Source organism: Netta rufina (genome assembly GCF_964035555.1).
Source record: "Netta rufina genome assembly, chromosome: 1".
NCBI lineage: Eukaryota > Metazoa > Chordata > Aves > Anseriformes > Anatidae > Netta > Netta rufina.
Genome location: NC_140123.1, coordinates 190,687,898 through 190,711,262, shown reverse-complemented (window position 1 = coordinate 190,711,262; position 23,365 = coordinate 190,687,898). Strand labels below are relative to the sequence as shown.

General features: G+C 42.8%; 1 protein-coding gene across 4 annotated transcripts in view; it reads left to right on the top strand.

Moving 5' to 3' along the window:
• Positions 1 to 23,365, top strand: part of GRAMD4 (GRAM domain containing 4) — a 79,152-nt gene that overhangs the window by 28,674 nt on the left and 27,113 nt on the right. For all 4 annotated transcript variants that reach the window (XM_084306060.1, XM_084306059.1, XM_084306057.1 and 1 more), the window contains exons 3-4: positions 4,267 to 4,387; positions 18,742 to 18,862. In XM_084306060.1, the coding sequence (XP_084162186.1) occupies positions 4,267 to 4,387; positions 18,742 to 18,862 (242 nt within the window). The remainder of the gene's footprint in view (positions 1 to 4,266; positions 4,388 to 18,741; positions 18,863 to 23,365) is intronic.

The window sequence follows — 23,365 nt, the reverse complement described above, 5'->3', positions numbered from 1 at the left end:
GAGTGGGAAACTGGTCCATTCCAGCTTCTTTGTAGTGAATGTATTAGCATTGGTCATGTTGTGATGTTGGAAGTTAACATAAGTTGTGAATTATGTGAATAATTCACATTGCTCGATTAATGAAAGTCCCATGAATTCAGTGCTGTCACAGTTTTCTATTCTGTAGGTGTAACATGGGCTCCTTTCTGTTAATCCCAGTTCTTGGATTTGGCAGCACCTAAAAAAGCTTTAAAACACTGCAAATGTTCAGGGAGTGGGGCTGTACCCTGAAAATCCCAGCCCTTCCTCGTATTTGCCAGCTCTGGCTTGCCTTGCCTCTTCTGAAGCTGTCTCATCGTTTCGTGCTATAGAAGAATTTTTGTCCTGTTAACGTGAAAAGTGTTCCATTTTTATAAGAAGGAGAAAACACCCGGTACTGCGTGCAGCGAACTCTCTGCAGCGGAGGATCACGTCCCCCTGGGCAAAAGGGAGAAAGAACAAATTTGTGTTTCAGCCCAGGGAGGTTCTGCACCAAACTTGCAGCGAGAATTACAAATGGAAGCTCTCTTGTACCTGGCATATTGTGCTGAAAGCAGTCTAATCTACTTAGGCAAGTTCCCTGGCAGTGCACTAGGATTAAATGTGAATTATTATGGCACAGAAAACATTAATTTAATTGCTGTTCCAGTACAGATTGGCTTTTCCTGAAACACAACAATTGAAAACTCAAACGCTTTTGTATCGGTTGCCTCATTTACAACAATATGAAAATACAGAGAATGATGCAAACATTACGGTTAGGATATTAAAAGTCTCTAAACCGGGCTAACACTAGATTTGTCTTTTTTCTTTTAAAATTTATGCAAAATATGGCAGTGCCCTGGGAGCTACCCGGTAGGGGTGTGCTTCACAGAATAGCTATGAAGGAATAACAGTTCACACAGATGCTTTCTTGTTCCTGAGCAGTCTGGCTGGGTGTCTCTCCTTTCCTTACACCAGGTACATGGTGAACCCCTCTTAATGAGAAGACTCCACGTGCAATGTCAGAATGAGAAACCCAGGGCATTGAATTTCGTAGCATGTGGATATACAAGGAAAGTAATCCAGGAGTTGAACGCACCGTGGGCCCTCTTCATGTAACATGAGGGTTTTCCTGGGGGAGAGGAGTCAAGGGGAGAATGTTATGACTGAGCTGGAGTCTCCCTAGGTCCAGCAACCATTGCCTTGGACAAATTGCATCTAAAATGCCCCTCCTGTGCTGCACCAGCCTTTGCTTCGTTTGGGAATTGCTCCTTTCTTCTAGCAGGTTAATTGCAAACCTGGAAATGAGACTGACATCTTGTTAGGTAGTCCTAGAGGAAAATCATCTCTCTCCGAAAGGGTTGGACAGTTGCATTTCCACGTAATGCTGAAACGTGCCGCCCTGCAGACGGGGCAGACAGATCCGTATTTGCTCGGTGGAGAAGTTACTCAGAGCCTCGCTCCAGGCGCGTGGTGAGGGTGCTCTCGGAGCTCAGTGCACAAAGCAAAACGCCAGGGCTGGCAGGATGGAGGGGGACGTGCGTGGGGAAGGCAAAGGTCCAGAGGTGCCGTCACAAAAAACCCAGACTGGTGATGGCTGTAAAAATGCATCCGTGGGTCGATGAGGTGCGGTTTTTCAGATCCGGAGCTGTGTGTGGCTTGGAGCAGGAACTCAGGGCTCTGACAGCGGGTTGCAGGCACGCTGTCGTCACCAGAAATCTGCCTTTAACCCCTCTGACTGCAGCTCTTCCTGCCCGACTCCGTGGCATTTTGCTGTCCTCCCAGGCGCTGTGAAGCCCTCTTCGCTAAATAATAGTGACTGCCAACATTTTGAGGGGGCTCTGGTGTCAGATACTGCCCAAGCTGGGAAGGCAGAAGGGGGTGGGAAAGCCGAAATCTGTGGAAGGCTTGAAGGCTTTTACTGAGTCATGCAGAAGCAAGAAAGGGCACCTGTACTTGGGTGAAGTTTAGTTAACCCAATCCAAGTCTGCACTATCCTACAAAGGCAGCAGAAGAAAGCAACGTTATTACCCAGTTAACGCTGGCATTACAGGGACATTTTTGTTAACCCGTGAGTGGAGGCAGTTATGCCTGCTCCATGCAGAGGTGGGGAGTTTTTTACTGCAGGGGCAGGCGGCTGACCTCGGGTGAATGTGACAGACTCCTTTCTTATCTTTCTATCCCATTAACGCCTCTTGACAGAGCAAGGTGTGTTGGTGTGGAGAGAAATGTGTGACAGAGGAACCATCTGCTTCAATGTCTCCCCTATCCCTCCCCTGTAAATGCTCAGGTTTCTGAGCACTGCTAGATTGTATTCGTTAGTACCCCGTGGTGTCACTGATTTTGGAAAGAGGGCTCTGTTTGCCACCAAACTTGTCTTGCTGTAAATCTTCCTATTCTGGTTAAACCATTTCGTTATTAGAAAGCAATTGTCTGATCTTGCTCCTAGCATTCTCCGCAAGCAGCCCTAGGTTTTAACTTGTCTTGTTATTTTTTCCCTAACTTAGAGGGTCAGTGTGAACATTTTGGGTTAGTTTAATTACATGTACCTGCTGATTTTTAACCCATTAACTAATGTCAGAGTTCTTGGGTCTAACCCTTTAGCAAATCTACATGTCTGTAGACTTTCCAAATGAACCCTTTTTACCCTAATCGTCATGTTCCCAGTGTTTTGTGCACTTTTTTCCTTTTCCTGCTTCCTAAAAGGTTCAGCTGAGGAATCTGGGGCTCTAATTAGGTTTAGCATCATGGAAGAATCAAACAGGACGAGGGGGAATGGGCTAAAGTTGCCCCAGAGGAGGTTTAGGTTGGATATTAGGAAGAAATTCTTTACAGAAAGGGTTGTGAGGCATTTGAATGGGCTGCCCAGGGAAGTGGTTGAGTCACCATCCCTGGAGGGCTTTAAAAGATGTTTAGATGTAGAGCTCAGTGACAGGGCTTAGTGGAGGACTGGTTAGTGTCAGGTCAGAGGCTGGACTCGGTGACCTTCCAGGTCTCTTCCAACCTAGATGGTTCTGTGGTTCTGTGATTCTCCTCGCTGGGTTTCTGAAATGCAGCCCATCTCAGAGTGAAATAACTCTGTGCATCTTCCCCGAAACCTAGAAAATGTATTTTAATTAACTTTCTTGTAAATTAGCTGAGTTTATGTAAGGATGTAATTAAACCGTCGTGGTTAAATGTATGTAACCAACTGTGGAGAGCAGTCCAGTCTCTGTATGTCTTCAGAGATAAACAGGGGGTGGGGAAATGCTTAAGATAAATATATTTTTGTCTTAAAATCCTTTTCAGGATGTGGGTTCCTGTAATCTAGTGCTTCAGCTTGGGGGGTAAGCTGTTGGAGAAGCTCCTGTAATCCTCACTGATGGATTTAGGGCCGGGGGAACCACACACGGGGCCTGAGCCTGCACTGGCAAGGAGGTGCCCTCACCCACCCCTTCCCCTGCCTTTTGAAAATGCTCACTTTAGGAGAAATGGGCAGCATCACCTGCCTTCTGCTGCGTGGGCTCATTTTTTTTCCTCTCTGGCTTTGTGGAGGTGGCAGTTGTCACTGCTGTTCTTCTGAACTGATCACGTTGCTCTTTAATTCTTGTACTGGGCACTATTTCCAGCGCTGGGGGGGCTGTTGGTGACAGCAGTAAAGCTGGCAGGTCACAGTCTCCTGACTTCCCCCTCTTGTGGTCCTCCTGGAAGGTCTTTTGGGCACCAACCACATCCCTCAGCAGTAAGCGGGCAGTGCTGGAGGAGGGGGACTGGGCCCCTGCTTCCAGAGAGGCTGCAGTCTGCACAGTTACACATTGCATAAATGTTATTGCAGAATACAGCATGTGCTTCCTAATAACTCAGTGAGCATCTAGAAAACTATTTCTCCTGCTAGCTTCACCATATTATGTGTAAGGTGTGTTGCATTCATCCTTCACTGAATGGTAAGAGGCGAGGAATATTATAAATACACCTTTTTAAACCAGGTGAAGAAAAGATACATGATGATGCAGCAGAACTGGTAAGGGGGCCAAAAAAAGTCTGTTTTCTCTAACTCCCTGAGGTTACGTAAGTGCCATCTGTAAATCTGCATGGGAGAGATGCTGTGCACTGCATTAGTTTCCACTCATTTTGGTAGTTTGACACCGAATAAGAGGCATGCTGACTTGTTGATACTTGCATGTTTCTCCCATGGCCGTCTGTTTACTGCCCCAGAAGTAAGTTGATATATTTAAACGACCCAAAAATGTGCCTCTGAGCTGTCACTGTGTTCTGCCTGTCTTATAGGCTGGTCCAGGGACCATCATCATGGCTTCAGGAGTCCAGGATTTTAACAGAACGGAGTCTGACAGACTGAATGAGATCAAAGGTCACCTGGAAATAGCCTTACTGGAAAAACACTTTTTGCGTAAGTATAAAATTAATGTTCCGTGGAAATGAGTGGCTTAGGCCTGCTGGAAAAAAAAAAAAAAAAAAAAAAAAGCTTGGTGTATTGGTGTAGGTTCTCCAAAGCTGCAAAAGCAGGCATTGGAATTTTGTGATGTGTTGATGCGTGGATAATGCATGGGCAGACGCTTCTGTAGGAAGAACTCAGCATTCCCAAGGTTACCAGGTCATTTAAATATTTTTTTCCTCATTGCATTCCTCTCAGCATACATCACGGCATGACAAAAGCTGCTTATGTGGAGTCTCACTGTTGGCAGCTTCAGGTTATCTTAGAATTAACTCAGCATTATTGGTGATTGCAGTAGGTGTGCTTTGTCTAGTCATAGCTGCAAGAAATAAGACTTCTGAAGGGACAACCAATGCATTCCCTTGTAAGCTGTTTCGACAATTAAAGTAGCATAAAACACATTTCTTTAGTAATGTATGGAATATTGGTAAGTATTTCTGGTATTAAAATAAATAAATAAAACGAAAGTATTTGTAGACTTTGTGTTACGTGTTTGGTTGTATATGTATGTGTATGAATGCGTGTGTGTATATCGGTGTATATATGATAAAGTTCTCATGCGCAGGTAGAGGCACCTTTTGGGGTTTTGGGGACTTTTGGGATTATATTTCAACAAATCCGACTTTGGTAGTTAAAACAACAACAAAAAAAGGAAGATGAGCATTCCTTTAAGTTGATGGAAGCAGAGATCTCTAAGTAGAAATCTTGCTCAATTGCTTCCCCAGATGGTGACTTTAATGGATAATTTTTGAACTTCAGATTAGGAAGGCTGTTTCTGTGGGCTCAAGGCTTGTTAAATGTTTTCTGAAGGTAGAAATGACAAGGTTATAGATTCTATTCAATAACTAGATTATAATCTCACAATAATTTAAGACTTCTAGTTTACCTTCAGCATGTTCTCAAGGACTTGGAATTAATTTTCTGTGACTTGTTTATCCTTTGACAATATTTCTTTGATGTTTTATTCCCCTGAGTGCGAGAGGGAGGTGTGATAAAGAAAGCTGGACAAGAATTTATAGTGAGCTGATACCAGTTTCCACTGATACCTGCAAGAGATATCATGATTGGTGTATCAATCAGAAACTGAAAGCTCGGAATTGGCTTGTTGCTTTCATGATTTATTTCAGTTCTCATTTGTCTGTGCAGTGCAAAGTTACCTCATACTTCCTACGTTCCTGAAGATGTATTGCTTAAGCTGCTGTTAACAAATTGTTCTTTAAACTATATGGGACCTGTCTGATTTCTTAATGTAATCTGGTGTGCAAGAGAAATGGTGGGACTGCCCAGAACGGATTTCTGGTTTGAAGTAGGATCTACATATTGCTACTAAACCATTGTACGGTCACCAAACACTTCCATAGCTGGCGAATCCATTTGCAATCTTTAGTTTGTGGTTGCAGTGACTGTGTAGGGCACACAGTTTTGCGAATATTTTCACTCTTCAGGTTCATGCTGTAGTCTGAAAACCTTCTGATCAACCACTTCAACGTTTCTAGCTGAATGCTTTCCTTTTGCAGAGATGTTTATAACAACCTCCAAGGTAATGAAGCTCACTGTTTCATGTGGACTTCCATCAGATGTTTGGAGGTTCAGGCCAACGGGGGTAGTTCTGGTGGCAGTCAGTCTCCCTCCAGCCCTTAGTGCTGGGTCAAGAGCTCTTCACTGAAACCTTAAATTTGCTTTAGCTGCACTTAGTCTTGTCCTGGCAAATTGGTTGCAGCTCTGTACAGAAAAACAAGACAGAATGGTCAGCTGGTCGAGGAATAACCACAGTAAAGCTCATTTCTTACTCCTACCCCTCTCAAAATTTTGGGCTGAAATGCATAACTGGTGTTTGCCAGTTGGAATGAAGTAGGAGCCGACTTTTTTTGGGTATGGTTCCTGTATTCGTTAATCTCTTCCTTCTTTTCTATGAGGTTAGTGTGTTTTCTTTTGGGTACTAGAAATGCTTCATCATATTTTTTTCTTCCCAAAACTGAACTGACAGTGAGCAGAAAAACATTCTTGAAATGTGCAGTTTGTTTGCTTTAATTTGCCCTTGGAAGGAAGCCTGCTTCTTTTCTAATCATGCTGCTTCAATAGAAGTTTTTTTAAGAAAGCGATTAACTCAGCCATATTTGCATACTACTATTATATTTTTAATACGGAACACCTTGAGGACACTTTTCTAGAACTATATTTTTACCTAAACAGTTTGACATTTCCTCATATTCCATTTCCACCCGTTAGGTATATTCTTCACTGCACAGGATGTGTATTGTGCACAGTACAGCTCCAGCTTGGTATTATGGCATAGTTGCAAGTGTCTGGCTCAGGGAGAAGCAAGCTGCTGGTCTGCTCTAAACTCCATTCACTCATAAAAAGGTACAAGTAAAAAGTGCAGGTTGGCTCAGAAATGTTTTCAGTGAAACACATCCAGTCCTAGCTGGAGCCTCTAAAAGTCAGAGAGGAAATCTAAAGAAAATACTCGGCACACACACGCACACTTGTCTAAATGGAGGATGTCTTCATCTAAGATGCCAGATGAATCCCTTCCTTAATGGCAATATAAAAATCCAGGGAGGTGGAGCAGGAGAGGATTATTTATTAATTTATTAGCATGTTGCATTGCTGTAAATGCAAGCAAAATGTGGCTGGAAACGTGAGGATTTTAATCTCCGGGCTGACAAGCGGATGAGGCACGAGGAGGAAGGGATCTTAGATAATGACATCTTAAACAAGGGAAGGATCATCTTGATGCTTGCAGGCAAAAGGGCTGAAGTTGCTTTTCCTGTCTGTGCAGGAATGTTCTCAGTCTGTCTGTTAATCCAGCGGGGCCTTCTGAGCCTTGTTCCAGGAATGATGACAGCAGGCGTTTTGGGGCGAGCGAGGCTGCAGCGTGGAGCGGATGACTCAGTGATTCATTCCTGCAGAACAATGCCGAAATGCCTGCTGAATGAAAAGAGCAAAAAGCTTCGTCTGCTGGAAACACCAATGGAAGTGGAAGAAAAAAAACTGGTTTGGGTCTGCTACCGTCATAATTATACATTTGTAAAGGGCTGTGTGTTACTACAGCTGTGTTTTGGTGCCTACCAACGCTACCTGGGTGCTTGCTGAGGGTCAGGTTTGGTCTATAGTATATATGTATATACAGTAAATATAATATATATATATAGTATTATGGTCTATATTTATTCTCTTGAGCCATACATCACTTAATACAGACGAACAAATGGTTGAACACCTCTTATGATGTACGGCACGCTATGACAGATAACTTGTAGTGCTTCCATTTCAAAACCTGGCTGTATCTAAACAAGAAATGACAGCTCACTTGCTGCTCTTGCATTTGGAAGACAAAACGATGGGCGGTATCTTTATGTTTGCACCTCACTGAGGGAAATCCTCTGCTTTTCTTCTGCTGCTTTCTGTGCCTGGTTACGGAGGGCAGTTCTGCAGCTGGTACCAGCACTGTGGTTCCGGTGCTAGAGGCATGTTTTGTGGGCCTGCATGCATCCTATGGCTCCTACGTGTTACCTAATTCTCACTCAGGGATGCTCAAACCTTTTGCAATGCTAATCTTAGCAGCTCAGGGAAGAGGAGGTGGCAGCAAGCAAGCGTAAACAACCCAGGTGGCTTAGGGAAGAGGGTGAGTCAGGAACCGATAAACTGCAGAAGCCCTGCATGAGGATGAAAGGCTTGGGGAGGAAATAAAATCCTCTCCCACGAGGGTTTTGCATTCCTCTCTGTTCCACAGGCTGGGGCAGCAGTCCCTCGGGACATAAAACAAACAAACAAACGAATCCTACTGGGTTTGGTTATGATTTTCATAACAGTGTTAAAAAAACTACATTAAAAATGCTTCTTTCCTATTAAAATTCCTGCTGAACTTCCCTCCCTTCCCTTCATTCTTGATTCTCACATGCCTTTTTAAACCATGTATATTTAGTATTAGTTACTGCTAACGGTTCTTTTCTCTGACTTCTGCTGTTTTGGTGTAAGTGACCCAGGGATGGTTTTTAAGAAGAACAAATTAGCAGAATGGAAGGAGAGCTCCAGAAACCCGCATGTGGTCTTCAGGCAGATCTGGGATGTTAGAAAGTGGCCAGCTTAGGGGCGGTGTGTGTGGTACTGGTGAGTGACCAGCAAATAAACTCCACTAAGAAGTCCTGCTCTGCACAGAAATGCTGAAGGCTCCTGGAACAGCCATAATAATTGTATGCAACAAACACATTTGACTGTAAAATTAAGTCAGAGTCCTGTTACAGACTGTGTCAGTGTGCCCTTGGTGTGACTGCTCCTGATGTGAGAGTCAAATACCTGCTGCAGCAGCAGAGCTGGATAAGGGCAGAGGAACAGTTTCAGTGCATCGTTTCTGCTGTCCTCTTACTGACTCAGCAGCCTACAGTCACCTTTGGTTCACAAATCTAGGAGTAGACTGAAAGCTGATGATGCAGCATGGGCTTCTGAAGCTGGTGCTAGCGAACACCGAGGGTGTATCGCATGCTCTGCACCTTCCCCTAAGCCTTGTCTCTTTCAGCTTCACACCCTGGGCTCCCAGGTGCTGACAGGGGTGTTCCTGGGAGATCTGCACGTGTCCCTCGAGCCTGTGAAGTTTCTCTAGTGAGATCTGTAGTTTGCATACGAGGACTTGTGGGGAATCTTCCTGAACTTTTTCCCTGGGCACTCACGTCTTTTTCCTTGTTGCTTCTGTGAGCCTGGGCTCTGCAGCAGAGCTGTCTGCCCACCAGAGCTGCTCTCACTTTCTTCTGTATTAAAAAAAAAAAAAAAAAAAAAAAAAAAAAAGGCAATGTTCAGATGATTTTCTAGGACTGGCTTCTCGTAAATCTGTGGAAGGTTTCTTAAGAGGTGTCAGAAAGCTTTTGCTTATACCCAGAGATGCTTACATAACTCACCATGTGTGTTGAGTTCATGTCTAACATTTCCTGGAGAAAAAAAGCCCTCCAAAACTCTGGCTTCTTTTTCCTACAAACGTTGTCGGAAGAAGAAATTGTGAGCAGGCTGGGCCACATGTCTGGGGCTTTAGAGACTTCAGTGCAGACTCAGGAGGATTCAGGCCTCCATTTCTTGTCTGTAAGGACTGTGTCTAGCAGGTAGAGGATCTTGCTTGCTCTCAGCTTGGCTTCAAAAGCCCAGGCTTGCTAAGCTCAGGGGAAGGAAAGAAAGGGAGTCCAGCCCAGCACCGGCAGCAGGATGGAGTCCTGGGCTAGCCCTGTTCCAGGGCCACCTTGTGCAACCTCCCCGCGTCACTGCCCCACACGTGCTTATAGAAGATGCAGGAAGGTGACAGAGCCTGGAGGGCCCAACCCAGGAGGATCACACACTGCCTTTGTGGGGCCCATTAATCACCGTGCTGACACAGGTGGGTTGTTTCTGCTTCCGAAACTTGTTCCTGCACTGGCTCTTACAGGTGCCACCTACACATTGCATCACGTAGACACAGCGTGCTCCTTCCTCCTGCTGTTTTTGGGTTCCTGGCTTGGCTTCGTGAATTGCAGGGCTGGAGCTGGTTGAAAGCTCAGACAGGGCAGCACTGCTGTGCCTGCCCCTTTTGTATAACCAGGCCAAAGATTTTGGGAGCTCCGTGCAGAACCTGCCCTTCCCTGCTCGGCTTAGTAACACAAAAGTCTTGGAAGAGTCTGCTGCTATTTCTGAGCCAGGCGTTGAAATGTTTATAGCCTGTTTCGCTGCTTCTGCCAAAAACAAGGAGTGAAAACAGTTCCTGCACCAGCGACAACATTTTTCACAGCTCCCTTCATTTTAGATGGATCCGCAACTCTGGTGACATTTTTATTTTCTGAAATTTCTGAAAATCCATAGAGCAGCAGTAGTTCTCATGACTTTTCAGCTGACAAAAGTGTATCTAGCAATAGAGAGCTTCACACTTCGTGTTTTGAGAGGGGAGTCTGTCTCAGTAAGCTGTTGATTTTTAAGGTAGCTGGCATATTTTCAGGAAACTTTTAAAAGTTGAAATCCATAATAAAGGTGAAATGATCCTGTCTCTTCTTTGTCTATAATAACATAATGGTGCTCTATTGAAAACACTGCATGTAAATGTAAAGTAACTAATCACTTGTTAGCATAATTACTCAGTACATGCCGTAGTAATGACAACCGAGTTCTTTCTAACCTCACCCACTCGAAGTGGGATGCAAGAGGAATGGTGAGGGAGTAGGCTGGACCGGTTTGCACAGGAGAAGATCTTGTCAGATAAGAAGCCCTTTTAGAATTAGGCTTCCTGATCACGTGAAACAGGGATGCTTTACATAAAACTCTGCTGTCGAGGTGAGGAATGTTGTACAGTTGAGCAGCAGGCTGATAGTTCAGGCTCTGCCCCCCTGCTGCTGCTTCTGCATCAGCGTTGGCTTATTTCCTACCAGTGCAGAGGGAGGCTGTGCTGCTCCCTATGAGTTCCTGGAGGTGTGTGCTAAGAGACTCCAAAACTGGTCCCCAAAAGCTATGCTCATTGCAAGTACTGGAGCAGGAACTCTGCCTTTGGAAAAGCAGAGGCACAACAGAATGACAGGAAAACAAACAAACAAAAAAAATAGAAAGGAGAAAGGAGGATTGCTTATCTGCCAAACTTGTGTTAGGTTTTCTTAAAGAGAATTAGCATCACTATTTCTGAAAGTGACGGGTCACTTCGGTTTGATGTGTGCAGGTACGCCAGACTGAGCTGGAGAAAGGTTATGGTGAAAATGTCTGTCTGTGCTTCTTTTTTCTTAATCTGTGACTATTTCATTTCTCCACACTACCAAAATGCCTGTATAAAATGCAGTAGGAAGGAGAAGAGGATATGCACTAGGTAGATGTAGTTCATCTTTAATGCATCCTGTCTGCTTTTCTGGCTTTGCGTAGCAGCTGTATTCCCATTAGAAAATCTTTTCCCCTGTCTTTCTGTGTGAAGGAATCTTGCAAGCAAACGAGATCTGACCACAAAGGAAAAGCATTGAGTTGACAAAGCAAGATATTTTCAAAAGGAATAAGATGAAGCTATGCCTTTAGTCTTCCAGCTTTGCTGACTCTTTTTTTCCCTTTATCTTATTAGCATTTGAATATCCTACTTTTTGTCCCCATGCATTGGTTGGTTGGATTAAAAAATATATATATTCAATTCTCTGTATCATTATTTTCTTCTATGCTTCACAGATAATGTAGTTGAGCAAAGATCAGCTGCAGATAAAATACTTCAGGGTAAGTCTTTTAGAACAATATGAAAAGAAGTTTCTGAGGCAGGAGGAATGAGAGATCTTGAAAAGCAGTCGAATGTGTGGCGAATGCATTTTGATCCTTGTACAGTAGTAGATCGTGCAAGGTGGGGATTTTTGGTTGGTTGGTTTTTGCATTTACTGGTGATTTGACGTTATCCATATGAGGGTTTCTTTGCTCACCTGCAACTCCTCAACGCTGAATAAGTAAGATAAAACGAAACAAAACTTCACTTTTGCTGTGGAGGTTTTCATTGTAACACCAACTGCTGAAGGTTGCATAGGTGAATCTGAGCCCTGAAATGGCTTTTCTTGGCCTAAATAATGCTTCCACTGACACCTTAAACTGTGCTTTTAGAGGTAATTTGTAGTTGCAATTTACCAGGAATAGTTTTTGTATAGTGCTCTTTCTGATGCTGTAATGTTGGCTGCACTTCCACTCCTCCTCAGAAGAGCGGTGGCACCCCTGGCAGAGGGATTCCCTCAACTTGCAGGTAGGTGAGGATGGGAAGAGACTGCTGCAAATCTCTCTTCTCGTGCCCATGGAAGAGCACCTCTTCCTCACCATCGTCAAACCAGGGTGCTGGGCTAAGTAGCTCTTCAGTTTCACTCGATACAGCTGCTTAAATGTGCAGCTTGTATGACAGGATCTGCTTAATATTGCTTTACGAAATATTTGTGGCAAGATAAATAGGGAAAAAATAGCCATCATCTCTGTGCCTGAGTTGCCATAAAGAAGACTCTGAGTTAGCCAAAGTCTGAGAGTTTCTCCTTCAGTTTAACAGAACATAAACCCCCTTCCTCCTACTTATATACAATTAAATGGCGTTATATGGTATTAGTCCTCATACATCATAACTACCAAAACAAATTTGGAGGAAGCACTTGGCAAAAGAGGGATCAGTGATGCTGAAACTCATAACTATATCTTACTAAGTTCAGCTGTGTCTTTTTCTGAATTAAAGGGAATGGAAAAATAAAGATAAATCTAAAGGAGGAGATAGGTTGGCTTTAGCCTGTTAGTGTGCAGAGATAACAGTGAAAATAGTAATAATAATAATAAAGAAAAAAGACTGTGGGACTTAAAAGTCAGAATAATTTGGATTTCCACCTTTACCGGACACTATTCTTAGCTGCAAAAAATGGCATGAAGAACTCTTCTTGTGCTTTAAATGCAGTCAGCTTACGGTATTGTACTGAATCATCGTGCTTATAGTACCTGACATTTTTATAGTAGGAAGGAATTTGTAAAGCTGTGATAACACCACATGCTGCATCTTCCACCCTATTTCCACCGTTGCTCCTCTGTCTGCTGAGATGACTTTCCAAACCACTCCTTGTCCGTCTTCTTGGAGAAGATCCATGAAGAACATGAAGGCTGGTATCTGTTTTGCAAGTGACCGCCTAAGCCCACAAGACAAAGGAAAGATTAGATGGTAATCCTGGCCTCTTGGGCTTGAGAGGAGAGGTGTTTTGGTTCTTCCTCCTTAGAATGCTAAGGGTGGTCCCCTAAGCAGGTGAGCTTCATGCTTCCCGTGTAGAAGTCTAAGCTTGAAAGGGCATGAACTTAATTAAGAGGTGGCTTAAAGAAGAAAAAAGTGCTGATAAAGAGGAGCTGCTGGAACAGAGGTCTAGGTAAGCCCTTTTCAAGCATCTCTCATGTGAAGTAGAAAAATGTCTTGTGAAGTCTGGTATCAAAGGCTAATGTGTTATTTGGAGTCTCTGTGGGTCTCAAGTCACTAGTGGAAAGTACTTAATGTCCTTATGGGGGAGGAGAGGCAAAAATTCAAAGAACAGGTCATAAATAGTACGCAATTAAGCTATATCCAGTTATAGCCGTGAATTGTGGACTTGCCTGCAGAAATGAATTACAAAATAACTATAAACAGAAAAAAGAGGTTATTGAATTATTTCTTTTTGATGGGTCCTTCCTCCATCACCACTGCTGGGCAAACAGCAGGCAGCGTTCTTTGGATGTGTCTTTGCTTTATGACACATGGTGAAACATTTCCATGTGTGTCACAGCACTGTTCTTTGCTGCAGTTTAGGATAAAGAATAAAAGCTTTTCAATATTTATGGAGATAAAAAATATATCTATTTCCAGACTTCTAACATTTTGTCTGTAATGTTGTACAGTTGGCTTACTTGGGACAAACTTAATAGTGGCTTTGCATAGGAGTAGGGAGTCTGGCAAGGGGAGAAACTTCATGTGTTGGAGGTAACTCTGGCTCCATCAGCACTGCTGATGAGATCCAGTTTGATGGTGTGTGGTTGGGACTTGGTGTGTTCAGTACCGATCAGACAACATCCTTGAACTCTAGCAATGTGCAGAGTGTTACAGGAAGATTTGCCATAATTAACATACACGTAGAAGAGTTATTTCTTTCTTACTAAGTACTGGTGTTTCCCTATGTAAATATGACAGGATACATGTACGATTTTTGGCATTCGTAGTTTTTAACTTGGTCTCCTTTGATTTAACAGTGAACCGATTTGGTAGCTGTACACAGCAGTTTACCGCCTGATCTCTAGGCTCTGCTCCGGAAGAAATTTTTTGTCACTCTGTCCTACGGGAGGATTTTGCACCATACCTGTAGGCCTACAAGGGAATGCTATTATGTAAAGTAGCTACTAGGAGACTCCCTAATCCCCCTCCAATCCCCGTATTAAGGGAGACATCGGCTTTACTGCACATGCAGTATTGAATTAGGAACCTACTGCGTCATGCCTTCCAAGGCTATCGTAGCATCTTTCTTTTCTGTATACCACTCAGATTTTGTTTGGTCTCTCTGAACTAAATATTTTAGTATTTGAGCTTTTCAGCAAAACATTTCTTACAACAAGCTTGTGTATTCTGAGGAGCAAAATGAAATTTTTCGGTTGTTCTAGGAGCTGATGGCATACAATTCAATAATTACTGCATAGTGGTAAAACACCAAGTAGCTTGTCTTTGAACAGCTAGGTGATAGCAACTAAACTTTTTGAGTTGTTAAATCTTTAAATGTAGATGACCAAATCCTTAGAATGCAGGTGTGACAGTGGTGTGGTAACTAATAGAGGATAAAATGCTGTAGAAAAACTGGAAAAAAAATAAAATAAAAAATATATACAGGTAACTTGTGAGATACATTGCTAATGATGGTCTTTCCCACAAGGTCAACTTTACTAGGGTTTGCACTACAATAAGATACAGGTTAATGTAGCTTAAACACTATTGTTGCCTAGTCTTACAGACTTCCAAATCTGATTTTTGCAAGTGCCGTAGCATTCAGGTATTTCCCTGCTTTTTCTATACAAGTTGACTTTGTTTAGAGAGGATTTACAGCGTTTTTGCAGGATCACACCTGCATGTCTAGTTAAGCCATGCACTAAGCCTCTTGTAATGTTTCTTGTCCAGCATGAGATAGGGAGCTGTGACTGACGGGCCTGAGAGGGAAATTACAGAAGCTGATTACTCTTGGACCTGAAGCTTGACCTTCTATGTTTACCCTGCCTGTCTGAAGACGAAATGCAAGGAGCACATTTTTCTCATCGTCAAGGAGGATACACACCTGTAAAGCTCAATACATAAGGCACTGTGTTAAGACTTCCATGGTGAAACGTTCTTGTGGGTTCTTCCAGAGAAGTGTCTTTTTGTTTTGTAAATTTAGTTCAGTTTAGCCACACTGTAGATTATTTTAGGGGAGTGAGCAAGGAAGGACAGTAGTGGGTTTTTGTTTTGTTTTGTTTTGTTTCCCTCTCCTTTGTGGTTTCTGTTGCTTAGGAAACTTAGAGTATTTAACTAACCAGGCACGGAGGCTTTATGATGCCAGACCCACACTGCTGCCAAAGTAGCAACAATGCTGCCTTAAAGAGTGGGAAAGGCCAAAACTGGGATGGGTTTAAATTGCAAAGTCTTGTACTTGGGTGTTAGAGAATGCCATGCAAAGCGAAGCTCTGATGAGTCCCAGTGATCGGGCGCTGTATTTTTTGTTTTCTTTTATAGGAGTTCAACCTTGTTCGTTGTGCACCCTTTATCTCTTCCTCTTTGCGTAAAGCAATTCTGTATCTCTTGCTCTTCTCGTCCTAGTGTTTGAGTCTCTGGATTTTGTTTTTAATAGAACAAGATGTAGTGTAATCAGAACAACCGGTATTAAGGAAGCTGGAAGATCTGTGCAGACTTCCAAGGGCACTGAGGTTAATTTACACTACTTGTGGCTTTCTTATGTACATATAACGCATATTCATTTCCTCTTTTTTACTTTTTTAAAAGTGCTTAACAAAGAGGTTTTTCTTTCCTTTAATGGTCTGAGAAGATAACATCCCTTTTGGAACTTTGTGATACCATCGTGATAGATTTCAATTGCAACAGATGTTTCCCCTCAGCTGCTGCGTGCTCTGTTATGCAACAAGGCAAGCTCTTGAAAGTGCAGGGTAGGCTAATCATAAACACAGTTTTCTTGCTGGAATTCAAATTGCTTGTAGACACGTAATTAGGAACAGCTCAGTGTGTAGGTGTGCCCTTCTGTCCGCATCTGTCTGTTTATTTACAGGAGATGATGATACCTGCTGCAACAGTCCAAGTTCCCTTCTGTACCATGCCGTAACATACTATAGTCTTGGAAATAAATTTCAGTTTTAGTTGTGTGGTAAAATAAAACTAAACACAAAAATAAATAAAGTTGTGTGGTAAAATACAACTACCTTGCTGGGCAGTTGGGCAGCTGAACTCCCCTGCAACTGCTCTCTTACTCCTCTTCCTCAAAGGAAAAGGGGGAGAAAATACAATGAAAGGGGCTCAAGGGCTGAGATAAGGACAGGGAGATCACTCAACAAATTATCTTTTCCCTCCTCCCACTGAGTGGCAATGGGGAATGGGGGCTGTAGTTAGTCCCTAACACTTTGTCTCTGCTGCTCCTTTGCGGTCCCTCTCTGCCCCTGCTCCCTGTGGGGTCCCTCCCATGGATGCCGTCCTTCCCGAACTGAGCCTGTGGGGGCTGCCCACAGGCAGCAGCTCTTCAAGAACTGCTCCCACACGGCACCATACCACGGGGTCCATCCCCCAGGAGCAAACTGCTCCAGCACGGGTCCCCCATGGGCGGCAGCTCCCCCCAGACCCCTGCTCCTCCGTGGGCTCCTCTCCATGGGCCGCAGCCTCCTCCAGGCCACATCCACCTGCTTCACTCAGGGCTCCTCCACTCATGGGGGGGCTGCAGTGTGGAGATCTGCTCCATGTGGGACCCATGGGCTGCAGGGGGGCAGCCTGCTCCACCAGGGGCCTCTCCACAGGCCGCAGGGGAACTGCTGCTGCCTGCCTGGAGCACCTCCTGCCCTCCTGCTGCACTCACCTGGGGGGCTGCAGGGCTGCTTCTCACTCCTCGTTCTCCCAGCTGCAGTTGCACAGTGTTTTTTATTTTTTCTTTCTTAAATCTGCTCTCCCAGAGGCCCAACCAGTGTTGGTCACTGTCTCAGTTCTGGCCAGTGGCAGGTCCCTTTTGGAGCCGCCTGGAGCTGGCTCTGATCTGACATGGGGCAGCTGCTGGGCTCTACTCACAGAGGCCACCCCAGCAGGACCCTGCTACCAAGCCCTTTCCATGTAAACCCAATACAAATTGCTAGAGGATAAGGTGGCTTCTGTGTTCCAATTCTCCTTTCTGGGGTCATTAGTGATGAGATGATAGCAAACTCTTTTCAGTTTAATGGCATTCAACCTGTAGCCTCACAATGTAACACATCACATCATGTTGTCTTCTCAATTCATCTATCTTCTTCCTTCTCTTCTAATTCTGTGCTCTAAAGCCCTTAGTGCCGCAGGAATACAGATAATCTACCGCTGCCTAGCTTGCACAGCAGATAAAACAGTCTGAGATACTGCACTAAGGCCTCCCGCAGGGAGGGGAGACAGAGTTTATCACATCTTCTGAGTATTTGCAGTAGGATTTCTGACCTTCTCAAGACACGTAGTGATTGAAGAGAGAGAGATTCAAACATCAAAATTATCAGATTATTTAAGATTTATGAGACAATCTATAAAAAGAAACAGAAGAGGTTGCTGTAGGGTAGAACATAATATATGGATCATGTAAAACAATGTAAAGCTTGAACTACTGTCTGTGGTGACAGTAGAATTAGCAAGTATTTTCTGTTGTTCTACTGTTTACTGGCAAAATTGAGCTGAAAAAAAGAGCCCAGAGAACACAAAATAGAGTAATTTTGTCATTAAAAAAAAAAAAAAAAGTAAAAAACAAAAGAGATTCCCAATCTTCTTTTTGTCATCTCTTGAATGCTTATGTGGGTAAAATGATCACCAATAGCGAGCCTGTTGTGTGGCTCTGGGCTAAAGTAAAGTCACAAACTAGAATACTGTCAATGACAAAAAACAAAGCTAATTAGCTACAAAAAGCCTTATGCATGGTTGATAATGTGCTCATGAAAGGAAACATCTGTATATATATATGTATATATATATATACATATGTATGTTTATATGTACATGCATACATAAGTTACTCCTTGGAAGTTAGTAGGGCAGACTAACTTCGTAAAAAGATAGAAATCTGAACTTAGCTCTCCATCTCATAACCCATTCTTAAAACTATGATGTACTCAGGTTCTTAACAGGCCCATCTGACGTGTATAAAAATATGAGAGTGCCAGGAGTTGATGGACAGAGGGTTGCATAGCATTGTATGACTGTATGAGTGTATGTATATTTTTTTTTCCTGCCCAAACATATTGGGGGTGTGGGGGAGAGACACAACATACTTGGCAATAAACAGCCTTTCCTGATGATTATTTCTTTGGGGAATTAAGGGTATGTGAAGTTGTATTTAAATAAAGGTAGCTTACAGGAACTTATTTTTGATGCATCTATAAAAGAAAACTTTAAAGTTGTTTTTCTTCTTGTTTTACCAATTCAAATTTAACATTTTGTACACGATACAACTGTGTGCTTTTTGTGAAGTCTTTCTAACTCTTGATTACCTTTTTTTTTATGGTGAACATATTCACTGTAACACAAATGGAAAAAACAAGCAAACAAAAAAATACCTAATTTGTCATAATTAGGCTTTAATTTTCTTTGATATAACTGAATCTTCTTCTTATCCCCTAATTAATAGAGGAGGAACTCAGGAAGCTGAGAGAAGAAACAAACGCTGAAACATTAAGGCAAGAGCTGGAAAAGGAACGACAGAGGAGACTAGAACTAGAACAAAAAGTCAATGAAGTACTTAAAGCAAGGTAAGAGAAATGTCTTCACTCTATAGCTAAAAGCCACTTGAGGTCTCAGACTCTCTTAATGAGGAGTTTTGATGAAAACATCCATTTCCAGCCTGGGCTCTCTTCAAATAAATGAGTAACTCTCACAGAGAGAAGCTGTCTGTGCTTTCATGTGAAAGTACATCTTGTACATGCAGGTACTTCCATATTACTTGACCATACATACTGCCATAGCTACAGAGGTGTCCTGACAGCTATCTGGTTGGGATATTCTTCATATCGCTGGATCTTACGTACCTGGGGATATAAGTGTGCAATGTGTGCTGCTGAGTGCCAGAGCCTGTGCCACGGCACTGCATATGCTTTGCCTCCTCAAGCATTGTCATCTCCAGACTGCTCAGTCTGTATTACTCCTCTTCTAGCAGGACATCTCAATACCACACCACAGACCTAAATGTGTGGGAGTGGCTGAACTGTAAGCCTTCCTTGCCACTGCATTGGCAAGTGGATATGTGCCTCCCCATAATCCAATAAAACCCAAAACCCTTCAACGTTGAGGATATCCTCTGTGGTGCTGCTAAGCCATCGTGTTTGATGATGTCTCTCCTTACAGTATGGACTTTAGATCTTAGACTCACAGCAGCTGCTTGGTGGCCTTGTTGGTCTAAACCCACTTGCGTACGTAGTTGCCTGCATTATCTTCCTCAGCAGTAGCTAAGGTTACTTGGCTGAGCAGTAGGAGTTGTGGTTCAACGTCAACTACTGTCAACACTAAATAGTGCAGGCTGATTTAGTAATCATATGCAGTAAGCACTGTCAGTTATTTAGAGGTGATGAGCAAGAAAAAAAAAAGGGTAGAACTATTTGCTTGGATATGAGGTTTCTGAATGTTATACAAAGTCTTCCCAGTGTGCTACTTACTTCTGTACGCATTCGGAGCATAAAAATGCTTTTCCTGGTTAGGTCAGCAGTCCATATCCCTTGGTATTCTGTTGCAAGGACAGGGGAGCTGTTTATGGGGAACACGTGAGCCCAGTTGCTTTCAGTGATCTGTTTATCTCCTACTTCTCTAGCATCCATAAACACTGCGTGAGGGGTATTTGAAGGTATATCATTGCCTTTTCACTTGGGACTCTGTTTGCAGACCTGTTATCCAGGAATTTGTTTAGTCCCCTTTTTAACATGCCAGTGCTGTCTACCACAGGAAGCTAAGGAGGCGATACCTTACAGAAGTTGTTGATTACAAAAAAGCAGTTGTATGGTGTTTGTTTGTTTTTAAACAGATTTCCTAGTGGTTTCAAGACATACCCTAGAGTTACAGAATTGGGAGATTTGGTGAACAACTGTTCAGCATTCAGCTTAAGTACCACCTTTGATCTCTTACTCTTCTCCTCTGCAGACTAGAGAGTTCCAGCTTTTCTGGTGTCTTCTTAAGAGTACTCTCTATTCCTTTCATCGCTTCAGTTATCATTCTTCAACTCCTGTGTCTTAAGATGAAGAGACTGAGTTCACGTAGTATTCAAAGTGTGGGTTCACCAAGGCTTTATATAGCAGTTTAATTAGGCCTCCCCTCTTATTCTCAGAACCCAGGACAGTGTTAGACTTTTTTGTCTGATGTATTTTGTCTGACTATATTGACAGTCTTCCAAAATCGCTGTTTCCATGGAAGGTTGATCCATGTGCAGTCCTGACCTGAGCTGCCAAGTTGTGTGCTTAGAGGGGGCTCTGCAAGGTCCTTACAGAGAAGTTGTTCCCAAGCCAGGCTGTGATCTTGCACTTGGAAGGCGATCTGCATAGCTCTGTTTTCTGGGGATTTTTTTCTGACATTTTACAGTTGCTCTTAGAGCTGGAAAGTGTGAGTGTATTTTTATCTCCTGTGCTGGTTGGTCTGCCTGCATGCTCATGTAATTTCCAGTTTGTGTCTAGACTGATGTTCTTTTGTTTGAGTCGACTACTGGGGGCAGAGGAAAAGGGACAAACTTGGTCCTGTTCCCACACTGAGAATATCTGCTTGTAGCAGCAGTACAAAGCAATGACAAAGAATGGTCCTTTCTTCTCTTGGTGTATAAAACGGGTGCTTCAGGACTCCTTCTTGTCTCCGACTTGCTCCCTTGAAGGTGTTTGAGATGCAAGTTCCACCATCCCTGGAGGTGTTTAAAAGACGTTTAGATGTAGAGCTTAGCGATATGGTTTAGTGGAGGACTGTTAATGTTAGGTCAGAGGTTGGACTCGTTGATCTTGAGGTCTCTTCCAATCTAGAAATTCTGTGATTCTGTGGTTCTGTGCTTGTAGCTGAGCACAGTACAGGTTGTACCATCAGCTCTGGCCCTTAGGCTTTCTCCTGAAAGCAGGTACACCTGGGTTCTAGGTCATAGCCATCACAGAGGGAGGAAAATGATCCCATCATTGCTGAGAGTCCTGGAGAAGGATGAGGACTTCCTCTGCAAGAAGGTACCCAAATTGCAGCCTGCTGAGTCCCTCTTTACGAGGAGTAGTGAGGATGGTCCAGGGTCTGATATGGCCCACTGTGGCTTGTGAGTATGTGTGTTTTACTGAGAAAAGAGTTTGGTCTTTGTTTATCAAACCTTTAGGCTTTCTTTTATCTCTTTCAGTGTTTCTTCTTCAAGTGTCAACATCTGTGTCCTGATGTGTCAGATAGATAACCATAATCAGAGCAAATCTCGTGCAGGCATACCACTATTAAACTAAGGTGTCATGACCTGCCCTCTCCAGTGCTGTATTCCCATTTGGATATCCTAAGGATGGCATTAGCCCTTTTAGCTTGAGTTGCACTTGAAGATTACATTCAGCCAATTATCCATTTTATCAGTCTTTTTTTGACCAGTCTTGCTAATATTCTAACCTTTTTCAGACAGGCAGGTATATATAACAAAAATAAATAAATTCAAAGAGTTTTCCAGTTTATACTCAGAAGACAACTCAGGTTGCCTAGGCTTCTTCATAAATTGTGCTCTGTTGTGTGAAATTATTTATCACTGCTTTTTATCTGTTTGCACTTTGCTATAGGCATTTTGAAATAGTTCTATTAGCACTACAGGCAAGGTGTTGGTTGACACAATCATGTATGTAATAGGCCAAACTTATATTTACTAGAAACTTAATTTTATTAAGCAACTTGACCCCAGAAAGTCATTTACTCTGCTGAAGTCAACAAAGCCAAATTTGCCCTGTGTCTCAGGTAATTTTTCGTATAATCTTTAAATAGATATGCATATAAAAAATGTTTGCATGTATTCTGTTTTTGCTTACAGCATTGAACTGCTAATGAAAAGCAAAGCATGTCGTAGTGTAAAAAATAAATTATTTTAATTGTTGCAGTTTTCAGAAGTATTTGTGAAGTAGATCGATACATGTAGCTATATAAATAGACGCTGCAAAATGTTCAGCAAGGAGAAAACAATGAATTAACAGCGTAGATTGTTTCTGTTTCTGTGTGTGTGCAGAACATGGGCTTACTTCATTGAAGTCTTTGCAGGGAGGAGTGGAAGAAAAGGATGCCTAGTGGGTTTGTTTGTCATGGTGTTCATTGTCTGTACGTCTGAGCATTCAAAAACGTGCCCTCAGTTAAAGTTTTCCATAGACACTTTGGGACAGCCCAGCATTTGGTACAACAGCTGAAGCTGATGACATTTTGTTAGTGGAACAATGCATAAATAATTTGGAATAGTCTGTGTGAGTAATGCTTGTTTAGTGTAAATTGTAGGCTGCTGTTGCCTTATTTTACAAATTTTGAGCCAGCTCCATCACGCAGTTTGGAAAAAAAAAAAAAAAAAAAAAGTATTGTAATAACACCTACCAACATGCTGTGGCTGGTACAAACCTTTTAGTAGTATCGTTGTGAGCTATTTTTAAGGAAGAATAGACAGTGCTCCTGCACAAGCCTCTCTTTCTTCTGTACCACTTATTTTTGTTGCCTCTTCCTGGCCTTTTGCTAAAAGGCATCATCTTCCACACACGCAGTGCTTTGGGTATAGCTGACTTTGTCACTGGAGAAGATGCTTCAGATGGCAGTGGAGATTCCTCTGGAGCCTGGAGACGCTCCCTGCTGGAAGGATACCTGTCAGCCTGGGACTCCGCACAGGTAGAAAGAAGCTGAGTCCTGGGTCAAAAGTTTGGTTGCCGTGCTGCCCTGGGATTGCTAACATACTTGATTGCTGACAAACCCAGTTGGCTGAACTGTGTGTGTCTTTATTTTTAACTTAGCAGCCTGTCACCAGATCTGCTTGTGAAGAACCTCCTGTCAAGAGTGCTTTTTTTTTTTTTTTTTTTTTTTTTTTTTTTTTTTTTTTTTTTTTTTTTTTTTTTTTTTTTTTTTTTTTTTTTTTTTTTTTTTTTTTTTTTTTTACCTCTGGCCACAAACATTTAGATCTTGTACAGCTTTGGGCTGATGACATTTCTTCTGAAAGCCTGTCTTTTGTTTCTGACACTACAAATGCAGGACAATAGCCATGTAAAATGTGGGAATATCTGTGAGGACGACAAAAGCTTCTGATGTGTTTGGTT